This window comes from Myotis lucifugus, unplaced genomic scaffold (genome assembly GCF_000147115.1).
Source record: "Myotis lucifugus unplaced genomic scaffold, Myoluc2.0 scaffold_200, whole genome shotgun sequence".
NCBI lineage: Eukaryota > Metazoa > Chordata > Mammalia > Chiroptera > Vespertilionidae > Myotis > Myotis lucifugus.
Genome location: NW_005871248.1, coordinates 174,836 through 198,845, shown reverse-complemented (window position 1 = coordinate 198,845; position 24,010 = coordinate 174,836). Strand labels below are relative to the sequence as shown.

Below are 24,010 nucleotides of genomic sequence, written 5' to 3'. Positions count from 1 at the left end.
AGTGCGTCTGATGTTCACCACAATCCTGTTTATTGGTCTGAGAATTAGCAAGGGCTTACCAAATTTATAATTTTGTGAGTTTTATTTTGCATGAAACATTCTGTAAATAAAGAGGTTGGTATTTATTATGAGGGAAAATATAATGTTATAAGAAAGATGGTAAGTTCTCAGAATTTTTCAGTTTTAGATAGTGTGACTAGTGTAGGACTCACAGAAAAAGTAAAATTTGAGAAAAGAATTAAAGTATTTGAGAGAGTTGGCCATACAGATGTTTGAAAGAAGAGAATCGCATGCAGAGGAATAGCCAGTGCAAAAGGTCTTAATAGAGGAGTGTACCTGGCATGTTTGAGGAGCAGCAAGGAAGCCATTGTGGCTGGAGAGGATTAAGCAAGGGAGAGCATTGTAGGCTAATGTCAGAGAAGTAAAGAAATAGGGAGGCTAGGTCATGTAGAGTCTTGTAGGCCATTGTAAGATCTTTCAACGTTTGCTCTGGGTGAGATGGCAAGACATTAGAGAGTTTTGAACAGAGGAGTGACATGATCTGACTTGTGTTTTAAGACTATCACCCTGGTGTTAGAATAGACTATAGAGGAGGCAAGGATAGACACAGGGAAATCAGTTAAGAAGCCATTGCAATAATCCGAAGAAGAGATGATGGTGGCTTGGTCCAGCATGGTAGTGAAGAGGATGAGAAGTGATTAGGTTTCAGAAATATTTCAAAGGTAGAGGCTGCATGTTTTACTGAAAGATAGGATGTGGAATATAAGGGGAAAAGGGGAGTTAGTTAAGAATGTTTAAATGTTGGCTGTCATTGAATTTTCATTGAAAACTTATTGACTTTGGAAATAAGGTTTTGCTGCAGACTCGATAATGTTTCTAATTGAATTCAACTTAAAATTAAAAAGCAAAATAGCACTTTTATGCAAAACTTAAATGTAATAAAGTCATTTTGATACCTAATTTTGTTTGAATCACAAATAATATCAAGCTGCTTTATACATTTCCTGTGCTGTTCAGAAATTAAAACAGGAAGCAAGATCTTTATTCCCACACAAATTTGCAGCAGATACATTTTCTGAGATCAAGCTACAGACTTTATATTTATAGTCTGTTTACGGCTCTAAACCTCATAGGCTATTATATAATACACCAGAGGCCCAGTGCACAAAATTCATGCACGGGGAGGAGGGGCTGTCCCTCAGCCTGGCCTGCACTCTCTTGCAATTTGGGACCACTGCCTCCTAACCGCTCGCCTGCCTCCCTGCCTGCCTGATCGCCCCTAACCCCTCTGCCTGCCTGCCTGATTGCTCCTAACCACTCTGCCTGCCTGCCTGATCACCCCTAACTGCTTGCCTGCTTGCCTGATCACCCCTAACTGCCTCTGCCTCAGCCCCCTCTGCAGCGGCTTCGTCCAGAATGACGTCCAGAAGGTTGTTCGGCTGTTCAGTCTAATTAGCATACTATGCTTTTATTATTATAGATTATTCTGGTTCAGGCCTTTCTTTTATCTGTTTTACGTATTGAAATGCTTTAAATTTTATTGTGAAAAATATTTTTGATGGTTAAATAATAATTATATGACAACAGGTAAGTTGTAGCTCCTTAACCAGTTTGGGTCTTTCCAGTCTCTCCTGCTAATCCTTACCACAACCTTGATACTCTGGTAACACAGAGCTTCTTATAAACAGTTCCTCTGTGCCTTGATTGTATTGCCATCTGCCTATAGTATTTTCTCTTTTCTTCTCCCCCACCTGGCTAACTACTGCTCTTCATTTTAGACTCGTTTGAGGTGTCATTATCTCCAGAAAGCCTTTTTTAGCCACCTTTCTTCCAGGCAGGCTTGGGTTAGGTGTCTTTAGTACTCAACAAACTGTGCTTATCTCCCTTATTGTTTGGGGTGTTTTGTTTTGATTTTTAAAAAAATAATTTTTATTGATTTCAGAGAGGAAGAGATAGGGAGACAGATAGAAATATCAATGATGAGAGACAATCATTGATTGGCTGCCTACTGCATGCCCCACACTGGGGATTGAGCCCACAACCCAGACATGTGCCATGACCAGGAATTGAACCCTGACTCCTGGTTCATAGGTCAATGCTCAACCATTGTGCCACACCGGCCGGGCTGTTCTTTTGCTGTTTTTTTCTGTTTCATTTGTTAGAGTTTGACCTCTTTAAGATAAGAACTTTGTTTTAAAATTATCTTTATATATCTACAGTTATTACTGTAGAGCCTTATGGTAGATACAAATATTTGGGTAGTAAATTAATTGGTTACTATCTATATCTTTCTGGTGCATCTTGCAGTAGATATGTAACTTAAAATTAAGTGTACTTACGTTATTCTCTGTGTGAAAATTTATTCTGTTGCATGTGCTTATTGGTCATAATGAGCACAAACACTGGATTGAAATGTGCATTTAAAAAGAAAGACCAAAAAATAAATAAAAGTAAAAAAATACAAAGAAAGACAGAGTATTATATGCAGCTTTTATTAGGAACTAGAACTTAAGTTTAATAGCTGTTCTGTATTTTGTACAACTCTGAAATGTGAAGCTTTTCCATGTAATCTCATGCCAATGTTGACCATGTAGATTAAAATAGCCCTATTTTAATCTATGACCAAATTAGGAATAGAATATCTATCCAGTGGGGATTTGTAAATTATTGTAGTTTGTAGCATGACAGGTTTATATAAATAATTACAGTGATTCCCACTGTTTTAAATGAAAGTCTAAGTTCAAATAGAGAAATGTAATCATACAAGTATGTGATTGTTTAGCATGTTTGCCTTTGATATCTTAAATTAGTTTCTTTTTTAAAGGATCATCAAAACTGATGATAAGATAAAAGTTTATGTCATTAATCTAAAATATCTACTCATGGGTTTCAATTCAAATTTGATATGTACTTAAAATACCAGTAAGTAATTATGTAATTATCCTTAATGTATGTTTATAGTATAATTGTTTTCTAAGATATTCTAGTAAGTCAGATTTTAATGAAAACATTTCAATAGAGTTAAGTCATTCCAGAATTTACTTAAAGCAATTCTTTGTACATTAAACATCTTCCTATTTTATAACTTTATACTATATGTAACAAAATAATTTCAATGAATTTCTTTGTTTTTCATTGTTTTTCAAGAGCCTAAATGTAAAATAAGCCGTGTTGGTTATAATGTTTCAGTTATTTAAAATGATGAACTTTTCTTTTCATACAGATAAAGACACAATAAATAAAATTAGAGATTTACGAATGAAAGCTGAAGATTATGAAGTAGTGAAGGTGATTGGTAGAGGTGCATTTGGAGAAGTTCAGTTGGTAGGTTATTTTAATATGATTCAAAAAACAGAAACTTTTTAAAATTAAAAAATCCACTTGTATTTTTTAACATGTTATTTTGGAAAATATCATTTAAAGAATTATTGCTTTAAATTGCTTTAGATATTCTTGCCTAAGGATATGAAAGCCTAGAGTCAAATTCAATAGTGTGAAATATTTTCTCCATGAGTTCATGGGTAGAAAAAAGGTTTCAAGCATTAAAAGAGAAATCTTTACTCCTAATATTAGACTATCTAAAATGCTGTGGAATAGTAAGTTCTATAAATAGGAAGCAACATACATTGCAAGATGGAGGGGGGGGAAAATGTATTATAAGAGAGAAAATAAAGAATTTTTTTTCTAACATTGCTGGCTTCTGGAAATTAAAGTTTTGTTATTGTCTAATTGGGATACTTCAGCAGAAGAGAAGATAAAATAGCTTAGAACAGTGATGGCGAACCTATGACACGTGTGTCAGAGGTGACACGCGAACTCATTTTTTTGGTTGATTTTTCTTTGTTAAATGGCATTTAAAAATATAAAATAAATATCAAATATATGTCTTTGTTTTACTATGGTTGCAAATATCAAAAAATTTCTATATGTGACACGGCACCAGAGTTAAGTTAGGGTTTTTCAAAATGCTGACACGCTGAGCTCAAAAGGTTCACCATCACTGGCTTAGAACAATAATGTTAAATCATTTAACAAGTTGTTAAAATCATATAACAAATTATTCTAGGAAATATTGAGCTTTAAATTTAAATGTTAACACAAAAGTTTATTATTTTGCATTTTCAATTTTAAAGGTAAGGCATAAATCCACCAGGAAGGTATATGCTATGAAGCTTCTCAGCAAATTTGAAATGATAAAGAGATCCGATTCTGCTTTTTTCTGGGAAGAAAGGGACATCATGGCTTTTGCTAATAGCCCTTGGGTTGTTCAGGTATGATATTACTACTCTTTCATTTTGCTATACTAGTTTGTTAACTAAACATATCTGAGAAGCTTAGTTTGTTTTTCAGAACAGTAATAGAGAATTTATTGGCAATTACAGAATTGTCTAATATACCATTATCTTTAAAGTCATAACATTTAGTTTTATTGAATCAGTTCCATGAGGAAAGTAAGGCCAAAGCAAAACAGTTGTTTCTGTAGAATTTAAATATTAGAAATTTTAAATAATCTGCTTTAATTTGGAGGAAGTCATATATTATTATACTCTAAGTATACTTGTTTAATATTGAAATTTAAATTATTTTCCCCAAATATGAGGTCTTATTTTATTTATTTAACTATTCATCTATTTGTCACTCTCATTTTGTGGAAAGGAAGGAATGGAAAAAATGAGGGGCAAAGTGCGTTCTGCTAGGCCTCCAAATAATATTGTATTCACTTTAGGCTTTTCCATGGAAAGAAGAGCCAGTAGTTATAAGTCCTGGTCTTCACCCCATGGCCTGTCTATGAAACTGTGGCGAGGTTATTTACATCTCTGGGTATCGATTTCCTTCCTTAAAAATATGCAAGTTGGCTTAGATTGGTTATTTTAAACAGTGGATATACTACAGGTGAAATCATAAGGAGAAGCAGGAATTTGGGGTTAGTTATAATTCTAAATTTTTTATTGCTGTCTTAACTACAGCAGCTCTGTTTTTTATCTGTCATATATATACATATATATATATATTAGACTCCTAATGTAAGATTTCATATGGTAGAAGTAGTCTTCTGGTTTTAAAAAAAAAGAAACTATTGGGCTAGAGACCATTTCTCATTCCTAATATGTATTTTGGAATCTATCTATCTATCTATCTATCTATCTATCTATCTATCTAATCTATCTGTCTATCTATCATCTATTTATTTACAGTATATAATGAAGCATATCCTAACTAAGCATCCTAGTAATTGTGATAAAAAGGGTATGGAAAATGTTTAAAGTTAACATAAGGAGGCTTTTATACTTGACTGTCTATTCTTTTTTTATCAGCTGTGTATAGCATGGTTTCCTGGGCTCAGTATTATATGACATTTTGAGCCAGGTAATCGTTTATTGTTGGGGCCTATTCTGTGCATTATAGGATGTTTATCAGCATCCTTGGCTTCTACCCAGAGAATGCCAGTAGCACTCTTCCCCACTCCCACACACCGGTTTTAACAACCCAAAATGTGCTCAGACATTATTGTCTCCTTGGGTTGGGAACCACCAATACAGAAAATATCTGCTGTTCTGTAGAGTTAAGACACATGACATTGTTACTTTTAGGGTTAAATTTACAAACTTATGTGCTTGGAATTTTGTTTTTCTTGATACATTGTTTATAAATAAACTGCCACTAATATCAACAATGTTTCTGTAGTTATGGTGTCCAATTTATGTCTGGGATAGCCATAAAATGCCACTTAATTTCTTATCTTTCCCATATGTTTGTTTGTTTATTTATTTATTTATTTATTTATTTATTTATTTAATCCTCACCCGAGGATATTTTTCCATTGATTTTTAGAGAGAGTGAAAGAGAGAGGGAAAGACAGAGAGAAATATCGATGTGAGAGAAATACATTGATTGGTTGCCTCCTGCACGAGCCTTGACCAGGGCCTGGGGTGGGGAGGAGCCTGAAACCCAGGTACGTTCCCTTGACCGGACTCGAACTCGGGGCCCTTAGGTCTGCAGGCCGATACTCTGTCCACTGAGCCAAACTGGCTAGGGCCTGAAAATACGTATTTTAATGAAAATAACTAAATCTGGGGCCCAGCCAGTGTTGCCCAGTGGTTGAGCATCGACCTGTGTATGCACCAGGAGGCTGCCAATTAGGTTCCTGGTCAGGGCACATGCCCAGTTGTGGGCTCGATCCCCAGCAGGAGGCAGCTGATTAATTGATGTTTCTCTCTCTCTCCCTCTCCTTTCTTCTCTCTCTAAAAGTCAGTAAAAACATTTAAAAATAACTAAACCTGTAACTAAAATCATTAAACACTTGAAAACTGAAACAGAAGATTTTTGACATAAGTGTCTAGGTAAATTAGGTATATTTTTCTCTTGGGCTTATTTTATTCATGTTAGTTGGATTCTAATCTTATGTTTACCTAAAATGTTCTTTTGTAAATTTGCTCTTTTTTTCTAACTTCAATCCTGGTTACATAATAAATACATTTATGCCTGGCTTTCTTGCCAATTTCATATCAATAGAATTTACTCTTCCTGCTTTGAGTCTAGCTGCTGCCTCTTACTGTTTTTTTTATTAGTTATTACTTCTCCTCCTATTGACTGCTATCATTTACTGAGCACCTGTTATATTAAGTGCTTTTTATATTAACTAATTTTTAAAACAACTCTGAAAGGCAGTTAATCCCTATTAGGTACAGTCCCAATTTATAGATTAATTTATGCTTTATTCATTAGACATTTATTAAGCACTCACTGATTGCCAGATATCCAGATTCTGATTCAGCAGCAAATATAAAAGTCAGACAAGATACAGCCCCTTACATTCTTCTTGAAGGGATTATAGTGACAGAGACTCAGGGAGGTTGAGTAAATTGCCCAGTCACACAGCTAATAAGGGACAGCTGAGACTTTTTGAGAATTGTGATTTTGATATAAATCAAACAGTAAACCTCACTAAAGCACAAGTTAAATTAGAACCAAACTATTTCTTTGCTTAGGAGACTTGTATGAAACTATTATAATTTTTAATTCTCAGTATGAAAAATTCAGTTAGTATAGATACATATATATTTCCCTGGCCGGGTTGCTCAGTTGTTTGGAACATCGTCCTGATACACCAAAGTTGTTGCAGGTTTCATCCCCAGTCAGGGCACATATAAGAATCAACCAATGAGTGCATGAATATGTGAAACAACAAATCAGTGTCTCTCTCCCTCCTTCCCTCCTTCCTTTTCTCTCTCTCTCAAATCAATCAATAAAGTTTTTAACAAAAGAAATGTAGATAAAAAGTCTCCACCTAAATTCTCAGAAATAATCACTGTTAACAGTTCCTTTGCATATGCAAGGGTCTTTGTGGTGTTTATGTTTGTGTTTGTTTCTGTTTTTAAAGATTACTACAAGTCCTGCCATTTGACTATTTTAATTAAATATTTTATTAATATTTTAGCAGATTTTTAAATGAAACAGTTTTGCTTAATCTTAATGAATTGTTTTTTGTATTTGTATAGCTTTTTTATGCATTCCAAGATGATCGTTATCTCTACATGGTGATGGAATACATGCCTGGTGGAGATCTTGTAAACTTAATGAGCAACTATGATGTGCCTGAAAAATGGGCACGATTCTATACTGCAGAAGTAGTTCTTGCATTGGATGCAATCCATTCCATGGGTTTTATTCATAGGTAAAGATAAAAATGCTTTAAATTTTCTCATTTGTTGAAGAGAGAAGCTGAAAATACATAAACTTTGGTCAATTAACATTTCCCATTCTAAATCCACCTATTCTCTGTCTATAGACATGAGTGGTATTCCAGAACTTAAAACTTTGAAATTTGTAGTTTTAACATTTCAGTTTATATAAGTGTACTTTTTGCTATCCCTTAATCTGATTATGTAGTTTTTATTTGGTGTTCTGAGCAGTAAAAATTGGAAGCTGGTTTTCTGAAGTTTGTGCCAGAGTGTTAAACAATTTTTTTTTTAATAAAATACTTTCTTTTGATTCGTTTTTATATACAAATTTTTAAAATACAGATTAATTTGCTTTTAATTAGTGTATATAGCATATTTGTTAGAATAATAATTTTATTTGTTCTGCAAACACCATTTGAATTCATCATGCAGTTGCTATGCTAAGTTCCATAGATACAAAATGAAAGTGACATAGATCCTGTCCTGAAATTATTTATGTGCTTGTGTTGAGACGTGTGTTTCAATTTTTATGTCTAAATGGTACATTTTTTATGGTAATTCTCTCAAATGATTTGATCCTACCCCCAACCCTGCTGGAAGAATCAGACTCTACTTAAAGGAAAGGGAATGTTACATGTCTTCTTCTGAGGCATTAACATATAATGAACTTTCCTTGCTGAAGTTTAATTTCTACATGTGGATAGAGAACAGATACAGGTCAAAAGTGCCATATCTACATTGAATGAGGAGAAATGGCCTAAAATAACTGCCTCATATAATTTTTATCAGTATCTGATCTATTTCAGAAATGCTCTTTTTATTTCCCCCCCTTCAGAGATGTGAAGCCTGATAACATGCTGCTGGATAAATCTGGACATTTGAAGTTAGCCGATTTTGGTACTTGTATGAAGATGAATAAGGTTAAATAATTATATTTTAATTTAGTTTTTGCTAATTCAAGAAAGATGCTTTTTAGAAAATGTTATGCGAATTTATTAACCATAGCTGAACTTATACAGAACTGATGTGACCTGTGTCATTTGTTGAAGTAGATGCTATAATTGCAATGTCATATTAGTAACTTGTGATTTATTTTTTTACTCTCTATTTAGGATAAGTGTAGATTGTCAGATTTACTAAGTCCTTTATAATAACTCTCTAGTATACTACTGGTAACTAGAAATGGAAATAGCCCCTAAATACTAACACCAGTGTTAAAATTAGAGTTTCATAAATATTAGATTTCAATAATGTGTATATTTTTAATATTTTACTTAGCCTTTCAGTGTTTTACTTAGCCTCCTATTAACATTTTGGAAGTCAATCTTAAAAGATACCCGTTCTCACTATTTATATAATAACATATATAGCTGAAAATAGCAGGTATATTGCCTTATTTTCAGTTGAAACAATTTATATTCTTTGAAAACTTATCACAGAACAATATCCAGGAAGTTGTATTTATTATTTTAAATGGAAAATTATTGGTTAGAAGGAAACACTACATGAGAACTTTTGTGTGAACATCTATACTAATACAAGGCTAATATGCTAACTAGACCGGAAGACCTTTCGGGAGACTTCCAGACGTCCTTCTGGACAAAGCCATGGTGGTGGGACCAAGGCAGAGGTGGTTAGGGGTGATCAGACCAGGAGGGGAGGGCAGTTGGGGGTGAGCAGGCTGGCAGGGGGGCAGTTGGGGGCGATTAGGTCAGCAGGGTGGCAGTTGGGCGCAAGCGGGGGGGGGCAGATAGGGGGGCAATCAGGCTGGCAAGGGGGAGCAGTTGGGGGCGAGAAGGCCAGTTTGGGGGGCCAGTTGGGAGCGAGCAGGCCGGCAGGCAGAGTGGTTAGGGGCAACTAGGCAGGCAGGCAGGTGAGCGGTTAGAAGCCAGTGGTTCCAGATTGCGAGAGGGATGTCCAACTGCCAGTTTAGGCCCAATCCTAAACCGGCAGTTGGACATCCCCAAGGGGTTCCAGATTGGAGAGGGTGCAGGCCACGCTGAGGGACACCCCCTTTCCATGCATGAATTTTATGCACCGGGCCACTAGTTTAATTATAATTCTATTGCATTAATACCAGCTAAAATAAATAACAGGTATGTATAGTTGTTTGTTCTTGACAGTTAAAATGCCTATTAGATTTTCACTGTGCTTAACACTATTATGCCCTTTTTCCTTGCTTTCCCATTTTATATTTGTTCTAGAGACCCAGTGCACAAAAATCTGTGCACTCGGTGGGGGAGGGTTCCCTCAGCCTGGCCTGTGCCCTCTCGCAGTCTGGGACCCCTCAGGGGATGACCACCTGCTGGCTTAGGCCTGCTCCCCGGGGGATTGGGCCTAAGATGGGAATCACACATCCCTCTGGCAGCCCGGGAGCCCTCGGGGGATGTCCACTTGCCAGCAGGGAGCAGACCTAAGCTGCAGTCAGACATCCTTAGCGCTGCTGAGGAGGCAGGAGAGGCTCCCACCACCACTGCTGTACTGGCAGCCATCAGCCTGGCTTGTGACTGAGCAGAGCTCCCCCATGTGGGAGCGCACTGACCACCAGAGGGCAGCTCCTGCATTGAGTGTCTGCCCCCTGGTGGTCAGTGTGTGTCATAGTGACCAGTCATTCCCAGTCTTTCTGCTGTTAGGGTCAGTTTGCATATTACCCTTTTACTATATAGGATAGAGGCCTGGTGCATGGGTGGAGGCCGGCTGGTTTGCCCTGAAGGGTGTCCCGGATCAGGGTGGGGGTCCCGCTTGGGTGCCTGGCCAGCCTGGGTGAGGGGCTGATGGCTGTTTGCAGCTGGTCACACCCCCTTCAGGGTGGGGGTCCCCACTGGGGTGCCTGGCCAGTCTGGGTGAGGGGCTGAGGGCCGTTTTCAGGCTGGCAGGTGACTGAAGCTCCCAGCCTCTCCTTTTTTTCTTTTTTTTTTTTTTTAATTCTGGAATTGATTTACCTTCTATAATTGAAACTTTGTTGCCGTCACTGGAGCTGAGAGCCGGCTCCAGCTCTAAGGCCACGGCCTGCTGAAAGCACGTATCTGGGGTTTGTTTAGCTTCTATAATTGAAACTTTGTTGCTTTCGGAGCTCAGAGCCGGGCCGTGGCAGGCGGGGAACCTTGGCTTCCTCCATCACTGGAGCAAGCAAGCCTCCTGCTTGCTTCAGCTGCGTGGCTGCCGGCCGCCATCTTTGTTGGTGGTTAATTTGCATATCGCCCTGATTAGCCTATGGGAAGCGTAGCGAAGGTACGGTCAATTACCCTTTTTGTCTTTTATTAGGATACTCAATTCTTATGTTTTCTTCAGTTTCAAGCATTGTTAAATTGAACAGCTATTTTATTTTATTTTTTAAATCTTTGTTGTTGAAAGTATTACATAGGTTCCCCTTCCTCCCCCGTTAACCTCTTCCAGAGCTCTCCTGTCCTTGAACAGCTATTTTAGTAAAAATAATTAAATTAGCATTTATATATTATCAAATGATTCATATTTTTGGCCCCTCAGTCTATTTGCGTTAGTTTATATACTTCCTCTCTGTGGTTAAGATGGGATTATTATATTGGCACAACTGGGGAAATAATAAATGTTGGCACTGTGTCTCGTGAGTATTATCACAAAATAAAAATCACTTATGTATACACACGTACGAATAAACTGTTTACATAATAAGTATATATGATTAAGGTATTTGTTAATTTTTGTTAAATTTTCATTACATTTTGATATGCTATTTTATAGCCCAACAATTTTGAGTCTACAGATTATATGTCATTTTAAATAATTGAGACTTATATCCTAATCAAAATTTGACCTGCAATTCATTTTAGGAAGGTATGGTACGATGTGACACAGCCGTTGGAACACCTGATTATATTTCCCCTGAAGTATTAAAATCTCAAGGTGGTGATGGTTATTATGGACGAGAATGTGACTGGTGGTCAGTTGGGGTATTTTTGTATGAAATGCTTGTAGGTAAGTAAAGGAGAATTTTGTGTACCTCTGAAATAGTTGTTTATCCCAATATTTACCACTTAGTTTTCTTCTATTACAGTACTTACTACATTAAGCAGTGTTGATTTTGTTTATAGGAAACAAAGTGATCCAAACCTTTGTGTGTGTTTTTAAAAACTATTTAGAACAGTGGTTCTCAACCTTCCTAATGCCGAGACCCTTTAACACAGTTCCTCATGTTGTGGTGACCCCCAATTTCATTGTTAAAAATTGAACATAATTAAACCATAGTGATTAATCACAAAAACAATATGTAATTATATATGTGTTTTCCAATGGTCTTAGGCAACCCCTGTGAAAGGGTCGTTCGACCCCCAAAGGGGTCGCGACCCACAGGTTGAGAACCGCTGATTTAGAAGATGAAAGCAATTTTATGTATTTCTTTTTATATATAAAGTGTATGTTTTTAGTTTATATATATTTAGTAATCTTTAAACAGGTAACATTGAGTCTTCCTTTGAAACTGATTTCTTTTTAATGTGTCTTATTGTGCTTTTATTTTCCTTGTCAATTTTTCAGGTGATACACCTTTTTATGCAGATTCTCTGGTTGGAACTTACAGTAAGATTATGAACCATAAAAATTCACTTACCTTCCCTGATGATAATGATATATCAAAAGAAGCAAAAAATCTTATTTGTGCCTTCCTTACTGATAGGTAAATAATCTTAACATTGATTTTACTTCTTACTTTGCTGCTCAGTTTTAAAGGTCTGTATCTGAGTACCTATTTTCAAGTATTGGAATAAAAATGCTACCATTCCCAAAATAATTCATGACAATGAAACCTAATATAATTTTATGATTTTCTGGATGCCTTTTCTGGGTCTCAACTTACTTTCTTTACCTAAGAAACTGAAATACAATTCTTTTCTAATGGCTAGACCAGATGATTCTTTGTATTTCATTGTTAAATTTTTAACTGGGTTAAGTATAAAAATGATGGTAATTTTATTGAGTCTGAGATTTTTTAAAACATGTTAACATCTCTGAAATAAAGTGCATCTTTATGTAAATATAGGTGTTGTGCTGTGTGTTAGGTGCTTGGGGTATAGAAATGAACAAGATACACAGCCGCTGCTCTCCACTACTTCATAGTCCTTTGGGGGAAATAGACAAGCAAATGAGACACTTACTATACAGAGAGATAGGTACTCTGAATTAATAGTGTGTGCCATAGAATCATGGCGAGGTTCCCTAGTTCAGTCTGAGAGAGTCATTGAAAACTTCTTTAAAAAGTATCATATATCTAAAACAATTTACCTTTTAACTCCTGAAAAAATTGGAACTCAGGGTATTCTTATTGTTTATAAGTACACTACTGGAGAAAAAAAAAGTTGCTGCGTTCCTTTTAAAATCAGCTAAAGGCACATCTTTAAACATTATGTGTTCACTGAAGAGGCCAGAATCATTAACTTGTCTCAGTAAAGCTTTAAGTGTCACAGTAATGTCAATAATTAATTATTATTGGTTTTTGATTGGTCAGAAATAGTTAATAGATTATAAAACGGAAATTTTAAATTTAAAATGCCTTTCTGAATTTTTGTTAGCTTCTGGTGTGAAGTAAAGTTGTTGGTTGCAAAAAATGTATAACTACCACTGTTTTAAAAAGCTATCAAGAAAATTTACTGTTTTATTTATTACACTTATGAAGCAGGGTGAAATCATGTAGTATCAACAAATATGTGTTGTTTTCTTTAAAAAATTTTTTAGTATTCTCAGCCTTCAACTTTTTTATTTAAGCTGAAAATTATGCTGACAGTCAGTATAATTTTAGGGTGACTTAGACCTATATTTATCCTGCACAGATTTGGCATTATGCCCACAAAAAATTCTAGACAGATGATAATATCTTAAATTATTAATAACTTTTCTCCTTCCTTCTTTATTCAGAGAGGTGAGATTAGGGCGAAATGGTGTAGAAGAAATCAAACGACATCTCTTCTTCAAAAATGATCAGTGGGCTTGGGAAACACTTCGAGACAGTAAGTTAATTTTTCTTGCATATCACAGTGAATACTTGAAAGTAGTGTAGTCTGTTCAAACTGCCTTGCTAATATATTGTGTATAGCTAATGAAAATCTAAAATACACAGATGCAATATGGGTATTGTCCTAACTTAGATAAAGAGAGAATATTTGATAGTATTGGGAAAATTGCACTGTTACTTCTTTTACATTACACTCAAGATAACAAAATGAAATATATACATGTAATGGAGTTGGGCTCAGCAGTCACAATTTGATTTTGAACTTAGTTGAATTGCTCTTTGTTTTAGACATTAATATCTCATTGTGGGAGAGTCAATAAAAAAAAGGTTAATTAAATTTAAATATATTTCTTGTGAAAATACAAGGTATTCTCTTATTTTTACTTAAACCTAACATAAAATATAAGGTTCTATTATTAATATACTAGATTCCCAGCGTGTGATATCGCGCAAGACCCAGACCTGCTGCGCCAGCAGGACCCAGACTGACTCCCACCACACTGGGGGGGGACTCAGGACCCAGACTGACTCCTCCTGGTGACTGGTTGTGGTCATGACACCGTTATGGCGTCACAACCACAGGCCTTTTATCATATAGATGTTAGTAGAAATTATGATATACTTGATGCCAGTAGGCTTGAAGCTTGCAATTCACAAATAAAAATATGTAGTATGCAAGAAGTTCATTTTCAGTCAGTTTAGGACATTTCCCTATTTTTAAAAAAAGTTAAAACTTTATGATGATTCACAGAAAACCTAGTTCAACATAGCTCAATCAAAATGATAATGGCACCAAAGTTCCCATCATCTTTGTGGATTTGGGAGGCCAAGAATTTATCTTTCCCCTGTTTAAGTCTCAGGAACTTTCTTCCCTTTGATTTGTCAAAGAAATGATATTATATACCAGCCCCTCATTCCTACCATAGTAATAACAAGGAACAGTAATAATGGAAATGAACTCAGCTGTGTGATTTTAGGAACAGTTACAAATTAGGTATTTGTCTTAAGGACTGCCTATCTATTTGAGACTTTCAGGGGAGAAAAATCTTACTAAATTTGAAGAAATAGATTGTGTATATTTGCCAAAATTAGTGAAGTATTTTAGTTATCAAGTATTTTAAAAGAAATAGTTATATTGTGTTTGAGTACTATGTATGTATTAAATTAAGCTATAAAATTGACTGAGAAGAGAAAAGGAGAAATAAATTCTTGTGGAAATTAAGAAATTACACCGCTAGACAGAATGACATTGAATGACCTGTTATCTGGACAAGCTACAGTAGCAGCTTGACCTTGAGAGAACTTATTAATACTTATACACTGGGAAGTAAGAAACTTCCTCCTCCTCACAAGTAAATGTGACATGGTTGTTGCCTTCATGTTGCATGAGAAACTTGCAAGACAGAGAGATGAGCAGCGAGCGAGGTGATGAATGGTTGCATTGAAAAGCTCTATGTTTTTATTCAAGTTACACTTAGTAATGTTTAAGAAGGCTGAAAACATACAAATGTGTTTATAAATCTTAAGAAAATTTAAAAGGGGAGTGGAGAAATACAAAGTGTCTTTTGTATTGCTTTAAATTCCTTTTCAAAGTGAAACAATGCATTAATAACTAGAATAACCACACAATAAATGACTCTAAAAAGTAAGGAGGACATCATTTCCCTTTGTGTATTGAAAAGCTGATCATTAATTAGAAGGGGAGGTAATCTAATCAACAAATATTGAACATCTGTGTGCTGAGCACTATTTTATTTCAGGCACTAGGAAAACAGGAGTGATCAGCAAACGTTCTTTACCTGTGTAGCTCAGTCTAGTGGAATTGGGGGGTCCAAGTCAATGGCTTTTATAATATTGTTGTACCACTTTAGTATAATTGTTTATAGTTATGAAAACTGGTAAAGTGAATTACTTCATTGACTTTTAAATCAAAAGAATTTTATATTTAAAGAATTTCTGTAATTATATAATTCTGTTAGTATTATCATTTCTATATCTTTTAAAGCTCTCTAATGTTATCTATGGTTTTGCTATCATATACTTAGCTTTAACCTACTTGCAAACATTTTAATAGTTTTTTCTAATCCTAATAATGCCTATTTTGTGGTTATTTAAAAAAATAAAGAAAAATTAAAGTATGTAGACTTTAATTGTTCTTTTCTTCTCTTTCCTTCTTCCTACCCCTTTCACTTCCCACCTCTAAAATACCAAGAATACTTTTATTCTGAACTGATCTTTCTGACCTGCTAAGTTTTTAAAAATTATATAACAGTTTTAATTGTTTTCAGCTTTCTAATTTTTGTTGGCAAAATTGCTTAACTTTTGAAAATAATAGTTCTTTTGATAGTTTTACCACTTAAATGTAAGTTATAAGATAGTCTTTACCATCTGTTCCTTGGTGGTGTAGGAGCAGGGTACAAGTTAGCTTGATTTTTCGCAGATATCTATGAGCTTTCTGATCTTATTCACTCTTAATTTATAGGTACACAGTATTAAGTTTATAAAGTTACTTTTTCCTAATAATTTGAATTAGAAATAAAGAAATGACAGGAGTGGGATTAAAGACAGAAAGCAGGAAATTTGAAAATACCTAAATAACTAGGCTGTAGGTCACACTAGTGAATGACAATGCCAGGATTCATATCTAAGTCTGTATGACTCCAAAGCCTTTGGTTTTCTGGAATACCATGTACCACTTAAAGATTTTCACTATTTAGTATTATATAGACTAGAAATGTAGGGAATCAACAACTAGTTGGCAGTTAAATTTTGCTAATTTTATTTTTATTTTTTAGCTGTAGCACCAGTTGTACCTGACTTAAGTAGTGACATTGATACAAGTAACTTTGATGACTTGGAAGAAGATAAAGGAGATGAGGAAACATTCCCTATACCAAAAGCTTTTGTTGGCAATCAATTACCTTTTGTAGGATTTACATATTATAGCAATCGTAGGTAAGTATGATTTTAGGGATAGGCACTAATTTGTGTGTATTTTTTTCCTTAGGGTATCTAAAAACTATCTGAAAAACTTTAAAATAGATTTAATGGTATATAAAGAGATAAAATGTCATTAAAATAATATATCATTTTTAGCAATGCATGATTTTTCTAGTATTTCATATTTAATTTCAGACTCATCCATGTTCAGGATATTGTTTTATAGAAATTCCTTTTTGAATGATATACTCTATATCTTCAAGTTTAGCAATTAATAGGTTAAAAGCTTCTTTTAATACTAATATTATGGTTAATATTATTATCCAAGGAGTTCTGGTTTTATAATAACATTTTAGAACAACATACAGTTTTCTAGCATTATCATCACTATATTGATACTACCAAAGGCCTATAATTTTTAGTTCTTTGAAATTATGATTCCTTCCAAAAACCACTATATGAATTCATAATATCTTACAACATGTATGACCCTGTGACTTTAAGCTAGTGACTTTGACCTTTTATGCCTCCATTTTTTCAAAAATAGGGATGATGATTATGATAATAATGATAGCACTAGTCTCATAGGGTTGTTGTAAAGGTTAAGTAAACCAAAACACAGCAATACACTTAGAACAGTGCTTTACATGGAGTAAGCAGTCAGTGTTTATTATTAACTAGAGGCCCGGTGCACGAGATTTGTTCACTCAGGGGGTCCCTCAGCCTGGGAGCCCTCAGGGGATGTCCGACTGATGGCTTAGGCCATTGGTCGGCAGACTGTGGCTCGCAAGCCACATGTGGCTCTTTGGCCCCTTGGGTGTGGCCATGAAGTTTCAATTGCACTGTATGTGTGTGCCTGCACGTGGTATTTTGTGAAAGAACCACACTGAAGGGGCCGCAGTTTGCCGACCACTGGCTTAGGCCCTAAGCCCGCTCTCTGCTTAGTGCTCCCGGGAGGCAGGAGAGGCTTCTGCTACCACCACTGTGCTCGCCAGCTGTGAGCCTGGCTTCTGGGCTTCTGGCTGAGTGGCACTCCCCCTGTGGGAGCACACTGACCACCAGGGTGCAGCTCCTGGTGTCCGCCCCCTGGTGGTCAGTGTGCATCATAGTGACCGGTTGTTCTGCCATATGATCGATTTGCATATTACCCTTTTATTATATAGGATAGTATGAGCTAACGTTAGCTTTAGTGTTTTAAAATGGACTTGAAATATAAGTTAAACATTTAACATCATTTCACTTTGCTGAGCATTTATTCATTCATTCATTCAACAGACATGTTTGACAACTTACTCTTTGTCAGGTATGTACTAAGCATCAAGGTATAGGGAGAGGATGAATAAGATATAGTACCTTCTCTTGAGATGCTAACATCCTAGTGAGGATATGGATAAGATTGTATAATATAGGTTGGTAAGTGCTACACAGTAGAAATCTGAACAAAGTACTGTACCAATATACAGTGAGCTATATGGCAACATTTACTAGGTGTGTTAAATCTATTTATTAAATTTATGTTTAAAAATATATTTTTTTAATTAAATGATACTCCATTAGGGTGGTATTAGGTATTTTAATTGCTTGGAGTAATTACTAAATTTGAGTTTATTAGAAGCTAACCTTATTTTAAAGTGAAGTGTCTTGTCATTTTAGTCAACTTTTTTAATAAGTGCTAATTCAGGTAAAGTTTAGGAAACAAGAAGGCAATTTAATCCTGGCTTATGAAATTTTTTCCAATAACCCAAATGTTAAACAGTATTGAATACTTTTTGTTGCATCACCAACCAGGTAAGTAGAACTTGAGTTTTGGCCCTTAGAAAAGTTCCATGTTTTAATTCTTTTTCCCTCCTAAGCCTCCATGAGTATAATACTATAGCTCTTTTATACTGAAATAAATACTCAGAGAAGCTTTAAAGTGGTTTATGCTGAAGTATCCTTTCAATTTTTATTTTTTGCAGTTTTATAAATTATTCTCTGGCTTAGTGTCTGAAACACTCAAGATGTTGATGTCAATGACTCCATGTTTTTTGGATTTTCTTATATAATAGCAGTTAATTACTTTATTTAGGTTTATACAATGCTAATTTTGAATTAGATAAACATTATACTATCTAATTTTGAGTTAGATAATCATTGTACAGTGTTGTCATGCACTTGATTATGTTCTCTGGTTTTTCCTTGTATTCATATGTTACATATCCCAAACTAACTTCCGAGGTTCTGAAAAGTAGAAATTGAACTCTGGTCTTAAGTAGCATTACCTTATTGAGTGACATAGCATTTTTTGGTAATTATGTATTATGTGAGTGGTCAAGGGGATGATTGCTTATTGACTAGCCTTAATGTAATATATAATATGTAAATATAATTTTGAATTATTGGCATAAAATAGCAAACTTCTGAAATTCTTGCTTCTGAAACCTAAACATACTTTTAATTATTAAGGGCAGAGATCTTTATTGCTAAAGTATATTTAAATTTAAAATGATTTAAAAATAGCCTTAAACTTTTTTAGCTACATTTCATCTACCATCTCTTTCACAAAAAGTTACCTAAATGACCAGATTCTTTATAAAAGCAACAATATAATATGCAAAAAAAACTTGAAAAAGAAAATAAGGCAAGAAGTAGAAGAATAAATGGATGTATACTGGTGTGTTCTTACATTTCCAGTGCTGCATTCAAAGAAACATTATTAATTTTGAAGAAAGCTAAATATCAACTTCAGCTTGTATATAATAACACAAAATTTACCATATTAAATTTAATAGCATATTAAATTTAGAAGACATCTTAGAGATCAACAAGTGTTATCTCCTATCTAATTCAGATTTTACTGGCATTGCTATATACTTCTATTTACATAATGCAGAATCTCACACTGAATTTCTGAATTACTTAATAGTCAATGGAATTAAATTGTACTACATGTAGAATTTGTCATTTTTCACAGGGGACTTTTTCTCTACCAATCTACTGCATAGTCCCTGTTGTCTCCTGATTATTTGATTCTCTAGTTGATCGGAATAATTTTCAAGGAAAACATAGGAAGTGACATATTTTCCTGCTGTTTTAGACCACTATTAATATATTTTGTTTGTTTGTTTTTGTGTTTTTTTAATCTTCACCCAAGGATATATTTTTATTGCTTTTAGCGACTTTAGTGAAGGGGGGAGAGAAAGAGAGAGAAACATCGATGTGAGAGAGAAATACTGATTGGTTGCCTCCAGTATGTGTCCCTACTGGGGATTGAACCAGCAACCCAGGTATGTGCTTTGATCAGGAATCAAATTTGCAACCTTTGGTTTACAAGATGACACTCCAACCACCTGAGCCACCTGGCCAGGGCTGTTAAATATGTTTAAAAGTAATTAAAAGACACTTGTTTACCTTCTATTTTTTTACTATTAATATCTAGTACATTAATACTGTCCCATAAGGACTATAGCTATTCAGAATCTTTTTGAGAAAGCTGTCCTGATTAACCAAGGCAGTGGCTATAGTGGTGGTGATAGAAGTATTAATAATAGTGTTTGTAGCATGGCAGAGGAAGTAGCAGGGGCAGTGGCAGCAGCAGCATTAGTACCTTCCCTGTACTCAATTTTTAAAAAGCAGAGCAAGGCCCAGCTGGCGTGACTCAGTGGTTGAGCATCAACCTATGAACCAGGAGGTCTCGGTTCAATTCCGGTCAGGGCACTTGCCCGGGTTGCAGGCTTGATCCCATGTGGGGTGTGCAGGAGGCAGTCGATCAATGACTCTCTCATCATTGATGTTTCTTTCTCTCGCTCTCCATTCCTCTCTGACGTACACACACACACACACACACACACACACACACACACACACACAGCAAATACAATACTGAATAAAAAATAAACATGTAGTATTTGTTATCAATTGTTATTAGACATTAAAGAATTTTTTGTTTTGTTTACTTTTAAAATCTTTGTTCCTTCAGATACTTAACTTCAGCAAATCCTAATGATAACAGAACTAGCTCCAATGTGGATAAAAGCTTGGTAGGTATTTTCTTACTCTTTTTAAAAAGTTGCCTTGTGGATAATGTATTTTGTGTGCATGATATTAAGTAAACATATTCTGAATATGTAGTTAGTGAACTGAATTTTTTTTTTTAAATCCTCACCTGAGGATATGTTTTTCATATATTTTAGAGGGAGAGAGAGAGAGAGAGAGAGAGAGAGAGAGAGAGAGAGAGAGAGAAAGAAAGAAACATTAGTTGCCTCCCATACACACCCAAACTGGGGATCAAACCTGCAACCTTGGTATGTGCCCTGACGGGGAATTGAATCTGCCACCTTTGGGTGTGTGGGACAACACTCCAACCAAATGAGCCAGGGCTGAACTTAAATTTTTATAGCACTTTTTACTTACTGTCTACTCTCTAGTTTGATTTCTTGCCTAAATATCAAATGGGCTATTACCTGTGGAGGCAGTTAATAAACTATAAATTGCTAAACAGATAGACATTCGTGGTCTTCCTAATCCCTTGGAGTTAAGAATTTATGATAAATCAATGTATCGGTAAGAGTCTTAATAGGAAAAGAGATGGCACATTCGAAAGATTTACATGAAGAGAATTTTGTGTGGTAATATACATAACACAAAATTTACCATTTTAACCAGTTTTTAAGTGTATAGTTCAGTGGCATTAAGCACTTTCACATTGTTGTGCAACCATCACCACCATCCATCTTCATAACCTTTTCTTCATCCCAGACTTAAATTTTCTACCCTTTAAACTCCCCATTGTCCCCTCTCTATGCCCCTAGTTAATTATTATTCTACTTTCTATCTCTATGAATTTGACTACGTTAGGTACCTTATATAAGTGGAATCATATAATACTTAACTTTTTGGGATTGGTTTATTTCACTTAGCCTAATGTCCTCAGGTCCTTTGTAGCATGTAACAGAGTTTTATTCATTTTTAAGGCTGAATATGTTCTATGATATGTATAAGCCACATTTTGTCTATTCATTTGTTAAATGAAGGTAGTTTAATAAAGGGACTATTAACAGTGGTATAAGCAGAGTCAAGAGGAGCAATAAATAAAGAGTGCTAAAGCACCCAATGATTAACAATGAGATGCCATTGCCCCTAGTCTGAAGGGCCAAAGAGAGACAAATCTTGTTACCACAGCACTGAGAAAGCATCCTAAATAATAAAAGGCTAATATGCAAATTGTCTGCTTGGGAGTTCGACCAACCAGGAGTTCGACCACTCGCTGTGACATGTGCTGACCACTAGGGGGCAGCGCAGAACGAAGGCCCCAGCCAGCAGCTGGGGGAAGGAAGGCCCTGATCAGCCCTGATCACCACAAGGCCTAGGGACCCTACCTGTGCACGAATGTCATGCACCGGACCTCTAGTCCTATATAATAAAACCCTAATATGCAAATTGACAGAACGACAGAACACCTGGTCCCTATGATGCACACTGATCACCAGAGGGCAGACGCTCAACATAGGAGCTGTCCCCTGGTGGTCAGTGTGCTCTCACAGGGTGAGCGCCGCTCAGCCAGAACCCAGGCTTATGGCTGGTGAGCACAGTGGCTGTGGCGGGAGCCTCTCCTGCCTCTGCAGCAGTGCTAAGGACCCCTTGGGGGATGTCCGACTGCCGGCTTAAACTGTGGAGAGCGGGTCCGACTGCTGGTTTAGGCCCACTCCCCACAGTTTAAGCCGGCAGTTGGACATCCCCCGAGGGGTCCTGGACTGCAAGAGGGCGCAGGCCGGGCTCAGGGACCCTCCCTCTCAGTGCACGAATGTCATGCACCAGGCCTCTAGTAGAATCATGAAAGAGAAACATAGAATATAGAACACTGCTAGAACCACAGTAATCTAAGAAGCGTGTGGGGAGAATGAATAGTACTTTATTTCTCCCACCTTCTGATTTCCTGCTGGTGTTCCCCATAGACTGAAATAACCTTAAAATTATAGGGCAACAGAAAAAACCCAGGTAATTCAGTGTGTAGATTTCAAGGCAAAAAGGGACAGAGGATGGATCTTCAATGAGAGAAGGGAGAAGGGGCAAATGGAGAATGACTACTGGTTTGTCCACTGAAAATGACTGGAAGTAACTATTACTTGGTTGCCTCCAGTATGAGTCCTTTCTGTTTTCATATAGCTCATATTCTGGAGATAGAGGTTAAAGTAAAAACCTTACTTAGCTACATTTGAGAAGGTCCTTTTGGGTAAACCAGACTTTTCTTATAAATATCAGAAATAATGATCTGGCCACCCTTAGAGCATTTTTTGAACTCTTTGTGTACTATAGCCTACATAATTCTGAGGAGGGGAGTGGATAGCAATCATTTTTTTTATAAGTTGATATAATTCTCCTCTTTCTCCTTGATACATTAACTCTTAACTGTAGGAGAACATGTGATGGGAAGGGAAAGTGAGAAGAAGGGAAATGAACTATGTGAGCACCTGTTAACTGTTCGAGTCATCTTTCTTAAATTTTCATCCTAGTAGAGCTATTTGCTAAGTTATATAGCTAACAAAGAGCTGTGTAATCTTTAACATTTAAACACCTTTAACCTGGGGAAAGTGACAGTAAGGAGCTTCTGTAACCCATTTCTCAGTGTATTACTTATCTGTAGGATTAGTGGTACATCAGGACTTCAAAGAATATTCAATGGAATCATGTTTTGGGGGGCTGATCTTACTCAGTGCTGATTGCCATACGTTCTTTCAGTGGCTGCCACGTCTTTTGCTCTGGTGAGATCACAGAGGAGAAGAAAACATTGGCATGTCTACTATTTCTGTTAGCCTAGAACTAAACACGAAAGGCAATTAATTTTCAACTCTTCCTTGAAAGCCTTCTAGCAGAAATGCTAATGAATAACTTTGCGATGGTCAAATACAATGAATAATTTTCATTCCATATCTGTTTTTCTTTTTTGCTATATTTGTACTAATTCCTTCTCCTTAGAACTTGCAGAGTTTATAACTTTTTCATGTTCCCATTCTTTCTTTTCTTTTTGTTTTTTTCCTGCCTCTTTGGATTTTATTTTCAGTCCACTTTGCAGGTTCTCTTGCTCTTCCCTATGTCCTTTGCTTCTTCCCTCCCTCCCCTTTATTATTAAACTAGAGGCCCGGTGCACAAAAATTTGTGCACTCGGGGGTGTTCCTCAGCCCGGCCTATGCCCTCTTGCAGTCTGGGACCCCTCGGAGGGTGTCCACCTGCTGGCTTAGGCCCGCTCCTTGGGGGATCGGGCCCAAGCTGGCAGTCAGACATCCCTCTGGCAGCTCAGCAGCCCTCGGGGGATGTCCATTTGCCAGCAGGGAGCAGGCCTAAGCTGCAATCGGACATCCTTAGCGCTGCTGAGGAGGCGGGAGAGACTCCCACCACCAACGCTGTACTGGCAGCCATCAGCCTGGCT

The 24,010-nt window shown here is 36.2% G+C and overlaps 1 protein-coding gene across 2 annotated transcripts in view; it reads left to right on the top strand.

Moving 5' to 3' along the window:
* Positions 1 to 24,010, top strand: part of ROCK1 (Rho associated coiled-coil containing protein kinase 1) — a 130,490-nt gene that overhangs the window by 39,075 nt on the left and 67,405 nt on the right. For both annotated transcript variants that reach the window (XM_006097388.2, XM_006097389.3), the window contains exons 3-11: positions 3,224 to 3,324; positions 4,134 to 4,271; positions 7,500 to 7,675; positions 8,518 to 8,602; positions 11,492 to 11,636; positions 12,195 to 12,333; positions 13,569 to 13,660; positions 16,461 to 16,620; positions 20,564 to 20,624. In XM_006097388.2, coding sequence (XP_006097450.1) covers positions 3,224 to 3,324; positions 4,134 to 4,271; positions 7,500 to 7,675; positions 8,518 to 8,602; positions 11,492 to 11,636; positions 12,195 to 12,333; positions 13,569 to 13,660; positions 16,461 to 16,620; positions 20,564 to 20,624 — 1,097 coding nt within the window. The remainder of the gene's footprint in view (positions 1 to 3,223; positions 3,325 to 4,133; positions 4,272 to 7,499; positions 7,676 to 8,517; positions 8,603 to 11,491; positions 11,637 to 12,194; positions 12,334 to 13,568; positions 13,661 to 16,460; positions 16,621 to 20,563; positions 20,625 to 24,010) is intronic.